Here is a 12,355-nt window from a genome sequence, read left to right on the forward strand (position 1 = left end):
AATTAAATAAATAAGTTGGGAAAAGGCAAAAGGAAAAAAAAAAAAAGATGAAAAGACACTGATGGCACCCATGTACACACACACAATCCTGGAGGATGACAATGAATAAAAAGATGGGGAAGAGTTGGCAGAGAAGGTGAGGAAAGTCATTCTGGGCAGAGGGAAGAGATGCAAAAAATGTTTTGAAAATGTTTTGACTTCAGCATCTGACTGCTTACACACCTGTGACCAGGCACCCTTGCTCAGTTTTCCTCTTATGCTTCTCTGTAAGTTTGATTCATTATAGCAATTTTTTCTCTCCACTTTCACGACAGCCTTTGAGGCATCTTTCAATAGGCTGGCCTGGGAGCTTTGCCTTTAATCAAATCCTCTCCCCCATTATAACTTTAAAACGTTGTGCAGGAAAATTAAATGCTATGGGAACCCCATCCCCCATTTTTTTTCTCCCCAGACTTACCTTGCAAACTTATTTATATTACAGCCCTTTACTGTCTGTATCATAAACTTCCACTTACCTATCTGTGTCCCCCACCAGATCATGTGCTCCTGGGGTAGATAAACTCTTTTTTTTTTTTTTTTCTATGAATATTAACATTTATGTTGAAAGAAACCCAACAGGACATCGAATGAGTCTAACCCCTCTTTCTCACAGGACCCTGGTCAAGCTGATTTGTTTTCTCCATCTTTTCTGCTTTTCTGCCTGCTACAACATAACTTCACCAGTTGTGTTATTAAGCTTTCTCATCTTTGGTGATCACACAAGTGCTATGGTATCTAATTACGGTTTTAATTATTAAGCTAAAGGTGTTATTTTCATATATTTAAAAGTCATTTGTCTGTCTCTAGCCCTTGCTCACTTTTCTACACAGCTGTTTGTAGTCCTCACACTTCACGCCAGCTTCCCTGGCCACATGTCAGCTCGTCTTTCAGAATGTAGGTCAAAACTCATCTCCCAGGAAATTTGCAAGCAAATTCTTACTGTACCCTTTGTTGTAATACCGCTTGATGTGCTTAACTATTATTGCACTTACTAAGCTGCACTGCAATCATTTATCTGTTGTCCCAACTAGACTATGAATTCCTTTTAAGGGGAGAGAAATTCTTATCACTTTATCCACAGTACTGGCAGAATGCCAATCACATAAGGTACTTAGTACCTATCAAAGGAGTGAATGTTTCTGACTTCTTTGACAACCTTGTGAAATTGACTCCTACTGTCCACTGCCACCATCAGAGTTCAGGTCCCTTCTTCCATATTTCTTTTTACACAGCCTTCTGCCTGCAGCTTACCAACCTTCTTAATGTCGCTTAAATTCTTCCTGAAGCACAATTGTGATCATGTCCTGCTTAACCTCAGAAACATCCTATTGCCGTTAGCCCCTGCCTCATTTTTCCCTGCTGTCGCAGCGGCTCAGAGCAACCCAATGATCTTTCAAAGTGACAGCTCAGCTGAAACCTAATTACAAAACTAACAGGGACCTGGGGCAGGCAGTACCCAGCCAGCCTCCACTCCAACATCTCAATCACCATCTAAGGAAGCTAATTAGCATTAGAAACCCTTCCAAATCCAGACTAGGATCTGATGGTACTAGTGATACAGGAGGCCCACGTCACCCAGTTACTGCCCTCCCATTTCACCACTCCCCTTTACCACAGTGGGGTACTGGGGGTTGGGGGTGGAATGACACCAAAGGGGAGAATTTTAAAACAATAATAAAATTGACTAGAGGTCGGTCCACTTTTTATCATCATCATGTATCACCAATTCTAAACAATGTCAGTAATAAGATACTCCTCCTGGCTCCCACCACCACCACTCCTTGGTCAACCACTGCTATTCAGGCATCATTCCCTTTTGAGACCTTTAACCTGCCCCAAAACAGAATTAATCACCTCTTCCTAAACACTTAATACACAACTGAATATCCTACAAGGCCATAAATACGTTAGGGATATCTTACCTTTAACCTCTAGCATAGACATTCCTGGACACACCCTTCTAGCCACCTCCCCTTCAACTTTGCCTCAGCTGTCCAGCGAGGTCCTCAGTGAGTGACATGCACCAAGTCCCAGCTTCTCTGTGATGCCAGGAGAAACAAACCAGCATGCCTCACACTCATCCCTTAGATCAGACTAACTGCATACAGAATATAATTGGAATTCCAAAGGCTGGCATTCACAGAACACCACAATCTGGACCTCATTCTAATTCCTATGATTTAGTCTTATTTCTCTATGCTTATCAAATGGCTTAGACTCAGTATATTTCTGCCTGTTACAGGTAAGTCATTTTTGTATTACAGTACTTTGTGTCTGATTTACCGAACTGCTAAGCTCCAGAAGGAAATTTAAACACTCATTCCTGTTTCAGTGCTGTAGATGCAACAGACACTCAGTTCTACTGAATAAGACTAAGGACAATTGAGACATAAAAGAGTAGAATACATTTTTATTATACAGCATTTTATTTTTAAAAAAACTTTATCTTCATAGAATACCTTTTCACATTAGAGATTCCCACTGTGAGAAAACAACAATTACTGATAATTTGTATTTGTGGACAAATTATTTCAGGACAAGTAAAATAAACACATCTGAGGATTAAGTCCCAGTCTAGAATGTGGAATATTCTGATACATCTATAAAGGGACCTCTTCCCTACATGGAACTTCTCTATATTCAGAAACTCTCCAGGCTTTTCTCCCTAGGATTTAGAAATTAGTAATTGAAATATTAGTATTTCCTACTTTTAAAATTTCCCTAGGACATGTAACCATCAATAACTGGTATTGACTGAACAGGGTCAGGGGAAGTTTTCAAAAATTAAACACTGTCTAATTTTCTGCAAAGTCTTTACTTATGAATTAACAGTCTTTCCCTTTCTCCAGCATCCTAGGACAAATACAGACGTTTGATCAGATATTGAGAGTGATAAAGCTGAATTCCCTTTAAGAGTCTGATAAAATTAAAAGGCAAAAGCTCATATGTAATGTTTAGTTATACGGTGAGTCTTGAGAGAAGCTGAGAGACAGCCCCGTTAACTCCCCGGAATACAGAACTCAGCCTCCCCATCTCTGGGATGCAATTCCTCTCAAATCTTTCCTCAGAGATCAAATTCTAAAAATAACCAGGTGATCAGGAGAAGAGGTCTGTCTCCCCAGTGGACTTATCTGTAATTTCCTTCTTATTGTGAGCTGAACGGCATGACAGAGCAGAGGCAAGGAGGTATACAATCAATTCTCAAAGCGTTAAGTCTAAAAGGTCACAGCTTCCACAGCATAGCGACAGCTCTGCAGATACCCACGTCATGGTAGTTGAAATAGCAAAGCCCAGCAAAGGTGAGAGCTGAGAGCATCAGGAGGCCTGCCTTGGCGGTTTTCTGCAATGTGTCTCCTCGAACATAGTCAGTAACAACTTGTCCGATGCCCCTGAAGAACAAAACAAATCACGGTACAAATGAAAAACCGCAAGTGAAGGCTATACGGTTAACCTGACTGCAGAAAATAGTCACGGTCAAAATGCCAAACTCCTAGTAACAAGAATCATAAACCAAAATGAAGGAATCAAGCACTTTCTAATAACATAATAAACACAGACTTCCTTCTATTCTTCAGACTTCATTTTCCAAGTCATTTGTATCAGAGACAGTAACGAACTGCTACTCTCTTTAGAAAATCTTGGTTTTTTTTTACAAAACCAAAACAAATGGTCTACAGAGGTTTTCATTAATTCAAAAGGAATTTATTGCGAAAATAAATGTGACAATGAATATATGTATGTTTATGTATAACGGGAAAATTGTACTCTACACTGGAATTTGACACAACATTGTAAAATGACTATAACTCAATAAAAAATGTTAAAAAATAAAATAAAAACCCGCTGAGAAAAAATAAAATAAAAACCTGCTGAGAGGAGTTCTCAAATAAATAAATAAATAAATAAAGGCAAAAAAAAAAAGGAATTTATTTAGCAGATACTATGTGCCAGAATCTGTTACATATGTTGGGAGTACAGCAAATTAGACAGCATTCCTGAGCTTACGGAACACACATTCTAGTGAAGAAAGAAAAAGCAGACACATGCTAGGAAGAAACAGAATAGGAAGCCTCAGAAAGGATGGCTTGAATGAGAAGAACCCTGCAAACCCTGGCTCCTTCGAGCAATAGTAACGAGGTTATGTGGCTGGAGAGCAGGGAGAGCAAAAGGCAGGGACAGATCACATAGGCCTTGAGGGTCATGATAAGGACTTTGACTTTGACTTGAACTATAAGGGAAACCACAGAAGTGCTTCAAGTAGGGAGGGACCCAAGTAAGGAGTGACCTAATTTTGCTTTTTTTAAATAACAGTTTTATTGAGATATAATTCACATACCACAAAAGGAACAACTCTGTGGTTTTTAGTATACTCTCGAATTGGGCAACACCATCACTGTTTAACCCCAGAATAGTTTCATCACCCTCAGAATAAACCCTGCACCCTCGAGTCTATTGCCCAATCACTAATTTGTTTTCTGTCTCTACGGACTTGCCTATTCAGGGCATTGTACATAAATGGAGTCATGTACTATGTGGCCTTTTGTGTTAAGTTTCCTTTCCCTAGCATAACGTTTTCAAGGTTCATCCACGTTGTGGCAGGTATCAGCACTTCGTTCCTTTGTTATGTCCAAATAATATTCCTCTGTAAAAATACATCACATTTTGTTTAGCTATGCATCAACTGATCAACTGAGAGACATCTGGATTGTTTCCACTTTTTGCCTATTACAAACACCACCACTATGATCTGTACAAATCTGTGTGTGGATGGGAACATGTTTTCAATTTTGGGAGGTACTGCTGAGTCATACAGTAACTCTTTTATAATATGCTAACTCATATTATAGCTCTTTGTTGTAACAACTCTTTGTTGGACCTGCCAAACTGTTTTCCAAAGTAGCTGCACCACATTTTACATACCCAGCAGAAATATATGAGGACTCCAGCTTCTCCACACTCTTGAAACACTCCTTATTGTCCATCTTTTTTATTCAGCCATGCTAGTAGGCGTGAAGTGGTGCACCTGAGATCACCGTGGTTTTTTTTTTTTTAATTGAAGTACAGTGAGTTACAGTGTGTCAATTTCTGGTGTACAGCACAGTGTCCCAGTCATGCACAGACATACATATATTCGTTTTCATATTCTTTTTCTCAATGTGGCTTTGATTTGTATTTCTCTAATAACAAAGAACGTTGAGCATTTTTTCATGTGCCTATTTGCCATTTGCTTATCTTCTTTGGATAAATGTAATTTTACCTTTTAAAAAGATCGCTCTGGCTGTACATGGTGAATGGACAGAGCAGGCAGAAGGTGGGCAAGAAGAGAAACAAAGCTAGTTAGGAGGCAACTGAAGTAGCCCAGGCAAGACTGCTGGCTTGACCTAGGCTGGTGACAGGAAAGATGGTGTGAAGTGACAATTCGGGCTTTGTTTTAAGGAGAGAAAGAGCTGATGGACTGGTTGTGATGTAAGACAAAAAGAAATATCTAGAATGACTGCTGGACTTTGGCTTGAGCAACTACATTTAATTGAGTTAGGGAAGAACAGGAGAGAGGGAGATTTTGAGAGGAAAGGAAATCAAGAGAGATACGAGGCAAAAAAGAGCAACTTCCGGCAATGTTAAATATGGGATGACTATTAAACATTCAAGTGGTTGTGTCAGTTACACAACTGGAAATACGAGTCTGCGGCTCAGGAAAAGAGGTCTGATCTGAGTTCACCTTGGGAAGGCACATAGACAAAGAGATTTAATAAAGCCAAGACTGAGTCCGGAGTTCAGACCTTTACAGTCAGAGATCAGCAAGAGGGGAAGGAGCTGGCAGAGGAGACTCCGAAGGTAGAGCTGGTGAGGTGGAAGAAAGCAAGGTGAGTAGGACATCTAGGAAGCCAAAGGGAAATGACTTACGGAAGGAAGGAAGGTCAATTAAGTTGAATGCTAAGTAAGAGTTCAAGTAAGTGGAGGACAAAGAATTAAAAACTGAACTTGGAAAAATGAAGGTCTTTGGTGATTTTGATAACAGTGACTTCAGTTAAACAGTTGGAATAAAAGCCCAATTAATGTGGGTTAAGAGAGATTGGATGCTAAGGAACTAGTGCACAATTACAGACAACTCTTTCAAGTCGTTTTGTGTGTGTGTGTGTGAAAAGGAAGAGAGAACCCATGAGGTAAGTGGACAAGTCAACTGCAATTTTTTAAATGTACTACTTTAGAATTATCCTTACTCTGATTTCTCATCAATTTGGCTAGATCTCCTTCCAAGAAACACACATTAGAGAAATATTACTATGCTTGTGATCTAGTATTTCATATGGAACTGGAAATCCTTTATTTTGAAAGGTCTGTCTGGTTAAAGGGTGATTCTCCTAACCAACCCAAGAACACTAGGTAAGCAAAATCCCCTTTGATACTAGAAAACTATTCTGAGTTACTTAACTTCCCTGGGGTTTAGCTACTCAATTGTAAAGTAACAGGTTTGGTTAAAATACTCACTTAAGTCCTTTCAGTTCAGACAATCCAAAAACATCTCCCCCAACCATGACAGCATACTGTCCTTGCAAAACAACATAAAATGAACAACTCAAGGAACCCAGCTGTTATTAACAAACTTCCTAGAAGCTTCATTAACTTAGAAAGTCTAACATACAAAGGATAAAATAAACACAAATTGAAAATTCATTCATTCAATAAACATTTACTTAGAGCTCAGTGTCTAGGCACTAAAGATACAACAATAAATAAAAACAGTCAAAAATCCAATTCATTTTTTTTTTTTTTTCTAAAAAAGGCAAAGCTGAACGACAGTGTCTAGGGATGCAATTTGGGTAATAAAACCATGATGAAATGTAAGGAAATGATTGTTATAAAAATCAGAATAAAGTTGTTCCCGGGACAGGACACAAGGAAGAGGATTCTGGGGCGGGTGGCAAAGTTTCTTGACCTGGGTGGAACTGCTGTTATAATAATTCATTATGCCATAGATTTGATTCTTGTGATTTTCTGTACCTGTGCTTTCATCCTCATGAGGGGAGACAAGGAATATACAAAACAATAAATAGATGATGAAGTATATTAGGAGAAACTAAGTGCTACTGAGACAATTAAGACGGGGGAGAGGGATAAGCAATGTTGGGAAAGACACCGTCACTTTGAGTAAGTGATGAGAAGCAGCGCCATTGAGAAGGCAGCATTTAAGATGTGAAGGAAATGAGAGAACAAGCCAAGTACATCACTAGAAACAGAGCTTCAGGGGGAAGGAAGAGTAAGAGTAAAGCCCTGAGGCCTGGAGTGTCGCTGGTGAGTTTGAGATTTATCAAGGAGGCCAGTGTGAACGAGGGAAAGAGTCACTGACGATGTGGCGGCCAGGCCACGCAGAGCCTGTAGCCCACTGTGAGAACTCAGACGTTTAGTCTGAGGAAGATGAGGAGACAGTGAAGGGTTACAAGCAGGGAAATGTCTTGACTTGACTTAATATTTTAACAGGATCACAGGGGCTGCTGTGTTGAGAACAGACAGAAAGGGGACCAGTTAGGAGACTGCTTCTGGAATCAAGGATGATGACCAAATATGGGGCTTGAACAAACAGAAGAACAGAAATGCCATTAATTCAGATGGGCAAGGATACTGGAGGGAGAGATGTGGGGGAGCTCAGGAACTCAGGGTTATAACATGCGATCTTCAAAATGCCGAGTCAGTATGGAAGTGAAGACTTCGAATAGGCACATGGATACATAAATCTGGGCATACTAATGGTTTATATGCTTTAATGTTTTAATAGTTTTAATATGTTTTAATAGTTTATATGTTTTAATGTTCTCTTCAAGTCTTGAGAATCTCATCAACTTCTCCCTCGTATGCAATAGTGAGACAGGCTCACAATAAACCACCTAAGCAGACACTGTAATACTGAAAGGACCGCTGTACTTGCCAGTGACTGTGGAGACTGAGGGCTGCAGCCAGGGAGTAGTCCATCGCAGAGCAAGGATTCAAATAAGCAGCTGGAAGCAGGCCCAGGAGCAACACGCTGACCACCCTCTCACTAGTCCAGTGGAGAGATGCAGCCTTGGAACCAGCTGTGGAGAGGAAGGACCAGATTTATGAGTTGCAGGGGGAAACACACAGCTCAATATTTGCCACAAAATAAACCAAACAGATAGAGTGGCAAACGGAATGCATTTAAGACTTAACTCTGAACATAAAGAGGGTAAGCTAAAGAAAGTGAGAGAGATGCTATCTCCTTTCTTTGAAGTCTTTCAGCACAGGGTGTCTCAACACCTACATATACTGCGTAGAAGACAGGTCCACTTTGCTTACAGGCAAGAAATGGACAAAATATCTCTGCAGAATTACCAATCTTGGACTTCGGTATAATGGACCTTATGAATATAAGTTGGTGACACCTGAGGAATTCCTTTAAAACATTACTCTTTTATATACATCTAATTATTTGTAAGTTAAGTAATATTTAAAACCTTCCCAAAACAAAATAAAACCAGTCAATTCAAAGAGAAGCAAAGTTCTAATGTCAGCTTTTAGGATCATGGTTCTTCTTTGGTCCTGTTACTTATAAACAGCCCCCAAAAGATATGGAACATAAAAACTTCTTTTAAACTAGGGAAAAATAAAATGGTCTTTAAATATCTCTTCGAGAGACTCTTTTTTTGGTTACTTACTGCTGTGGGTATCTAATGAAAGGATGGAGCTACTTCCTAGGAAACATGGATATGTATGCATTAAAAACTCTGCTTACAATTTTGGGGGCTTTCCTTCAGTCCCATGCATTCCAAATTAAAACCACTCTGCTAAATCTAACTGAACAAAGCGAAGTTCAGAAACAAAAACTTTTCAAAGATAAAATAATTCTAAAAAGCAGAAAAAATTTACTTGCCTAACTTCTCATAACTCAGATGCAACTACAAGTGTCTGACATAAGAATCAAGAGAAGTCTTTATCTCTGTAAAATATTGACCTTTTTAGACTTTAGAAATAGCTAACTCATTATTCACTTACAGATTTTCTAAGACTAATTTTAATAATATCTAAACATTATTCATCCAAGAAATGGCTTATGATTTTACTATCAACCTAAATAAAAATAAATGTCAATTACAGCTAGAACTATGCGTGACTTTGTAAACTGTCTGCTATTCTAAATTACTCTACCTGGCTCTTCTCCAACCACTAAATAAATAAGGGTAATTAAACTATATTGAACAGTCTTCCTACAGAGCTATTTTCTTTTTTAAAAAGTTAAAAATTTTAAAAAGACTTAGACCAGAAGGTTCTGTATGAGTGTAAATGACATCACTCAACCTATGCTGGCAAAGGTGTAGGCTAGGTCTGTCCTCTTTTAACAGAGTGGGACACAAGAGTTCCTCCCACTGACAGCAAGTCCTGCCAATGGCATGACAATCAGCCGAGACGAAGATGGACAGAGCCCAGAAGGCAGCAGCAATGGAGAAAACATACAGTGACGGCTGGGTGACAGGTGGATGTGCTGCACTCCACACCATCCTGGGCTAGGTCGGTCCTGGAGAAACGCTGAGACGTGAGCGGGTCTGACCACTGGGGTTCGGAGGAGCAGAGCTGAGGAAAGAGACATTAGGGGTATCATAAACACCTCTCCTTTAACGTGAATGACAGACTTTCTAAATGACCACAGGCAAGCTATTTAACCCTAAATGGGGAATAATCATCTCATCTGTAAAATGAGGACAGCACCTGTTTCACTGGGCTGCTGTGAGTCAACTAAGTTGCCACTGAAAGACTGAAAAATCAATGAACACTTCCATAAAAGGGCTTCACTTTTACTAATTAAAAAATAAATAAATTATAGCTCCTTTCGCCTCCCATTTATTCATCTATTCATCCAACAAATACTTACTACCTGCAAGATTGTGCTCTGCACTGGAGCAAGAGAGATAAAAGACAAAGTCTTTGATCTCAAGTAATTCAGTTTGGGAAATACCACCCTCCTTTCCATGATGAATTTCTCTGCTTGCATTCTTGAACCCACCCCTTTCAGTCCTCCTATAGATCTTGTCTCTTGGTTAAAAAACAGGCAGACCTAAATTCACCCAACCCTACCAATATTGGCTGTGATACGATAAGCATTTAAGTTAAATAGGCTCTCCAAGCCTCACTGTCATTTGTGAAATGCAAACACTACTACTTACTTCATAATAGTCTCTTGAAAACTAAATAACACATGTAAAATGTTCAGCATAATTCCCAGAATGTTACAATCACTCAATAAAAGGTAATTTCTCTCCTGTATCTTTAATCTCTCCTTCCTTCCTATGGACCATTTGCCCTCATCTGACGTACTATACTTAACATTCCCTTGACCCTGTGTCCTCTAGCTAATGTCCATGCACTCTTCCCCTGCCCTTTCTTCTCTTTCCAACACCATGCTTCTTCAAAGTTGTCTAAATCACCTCGATTTCCTCACTTCCCTATCATTCTTCGACTCTGCAACTTGTTTTATCCCCACCAAAACAGCTTTGGTAAGTCGTCAATGGTCTCCACATGGCCACATCCAACAGGCACTGTTCAGTCTTCATCTTACTGGGTCTTTCTGCATCACCTGGCATTGCTGGCCTTTCCCCCCTTCTTTTCTCTGACACAACTCTCTCCTACTTCTCCCTTGAGTCTCTGACCATTATATATTAGTCTCCTCCTACATCCACGCTTAAATGTTTGTCCCGGATTCTATCATCTGCCCATTGTTCTCCTGGCTTCTTATGCCCATCCCTAGAGATTTTGTCTACTCAGCTTCTACTGCCTTTAAACTGATGACATCCAATTATGTATCTTCAGCCGTGATACTGCTCCAGAGTTTCAGAAGTGTAAGTGCCTGCAAGGCCTCTCCCCTAAGATACCGAACATGGTTCTCAAACTTACCTACCACGCCAAAAACGAAAATCTCCCTTCAACTCACTTTCTCATTCAAACTTGTCTCCCATTTGCATGCTCCCCACTTTATTTAATGACATCCCAGCCACTCTGCAACCTAACACAGAAAAATGGACGTCATGTAGGACTTTCCCTCTGTATTCAGTCAACTGCCAAATCATACTGATGTATCTCCTTAACATTTCTTGAGATAATCTTCTCTTCTGTGCTACTTTCCAAGTTCAGGACCTCACCATCCTTGCCTGGACTACTACAACAGTGTCTTATCTGGTCTCCCTGAAATACGTCTTAGCCTGCTCCATTTTCCATGTGGCCAACATCCAAAATGTTACTAAAGTGGTCAATCTAAACTGCAAATCTATGTCAAATCTTTCAACGGCTCCCCTTCACACCAGGTAAAATGCGTACTTCTTACCAGGTGAAGCTCTTCTGTGATGTAATTTCAGTTCAACTTTCCAGAATCATCTCTCATGCCTCACCTTAATTAAGCTTCACGCTCTAATAATAACTAATTTGTTTTCTCTCATACCAAGCAGTTTCTACACCTTCATCATTGCTTTTGCGCAACCCGGTAGCCCTAACTGTAATGCCCTTCTTCCTGGGGCCTTCCTAACCCTCAAGACTTAAATAAATCAGGCACACCTCCTTCAGGAACCGAGACACGGTAATCCTTCCAAAACAAAGGGCTAATATATTCTTCCTCTGGACTGGCATACACACATACGTACAGCACAAGAGTTTTTACTTTATGTTAAATTATGCTTATATGTGTTTCTCCCTACAAAAGGGAGAACTCTTTGAGGGCTAGAACTACGTTTTAGTCATATTTATATTCCAAGCATACTACAGTACCTGTAGAACACAAATGCCCAGTTCAACAATTATCGAACTGAACTCCAGGGAAAATGGGCAAGACCAGGCACTGGGACTTAGATCCTAACACTTCTCCGATTCCAGGTGAGAGCATTCTAAAGACAGAGAACGCGGTGAAAAAGAGAACTCAAATGAATAGCTTCAGCAGGATTATACCTTCCAGAAGGAGCTCTCAGATTACCCCATCACCACGTCAGCCCGGCGCAGGGGACACATGCGCTGGGGTGGACACCTGGCGCGCAGGCAACGCTGGTCACTATTGTAGTTTAGGAGCCAGAGCAGTCAAAGGGAAGGAGAAGGGATCCACCCAGCAGACGAGTCCTCACCGCGTCCCTTTCCCCGGCTGGAGGCTGTGCTAAGAACCTCCGGCTGCCAGGACCCCTCACCTGCGCCTCCTCGGGAACCGCAGAGGACACTCAGCCTCCAGAGAGCCGCCATCTCGCTCCTGAAGGCTCAAGGTCATCCAGCCACCCGGAAGCAGTCATCCGACAACACGACGACGAAAAAAAACAACGAAAAGGATGAACCGGAA

At 40.5% G+C, this 12,355-nt stretch overlaps 1 protein-coding gene across 1 annotated transcript; it reads right to left on the bottom strand.

The window, feature by feature from the left end:
- Positions 1-2,429: 2,429 nt before the first annotated feature.
- SDHD (succinate dehydrogenase complex subunit D) lies at positions 2,430-12,351 on the bottom strand. The gene is made up of 4 exons (XM_006173634.3): positions 12,210-12,351; positions 9,505-9,621; positions 7,964-8,108; positions 2,430-3,428 (listed from the first exon to the last, which is right to left on the bottom strand). The coding sequence occupies exons 1-4, from the start codon at positions 12,259-12,261 to the stop codon at positions 3,263-3,265; spliced, it is 480 nt and encodes a 159-aa protein (XP_006173696.1). The 5' UTR covers positions 12,262-12,351; the 3' UTR covers positions 2,430-3,262.
- Positions 12,352-12,355: the final 4 nt, after the last annotated feature.

The sequence above is a fragment of the Camelus ferus genome, chromosome 33 (assembly GCF_009834535.1).
Source record: "Camelus ferus isolate YT-003-E chromosome 33, BCGSAC_Cfer_1.0, whole genome shotgun sequence".
NCBI lineage: Eukaryota > Metazoa > Chordata > Mammalia > Artiodactyla > Camelidae > Camelus > Camelus ferus.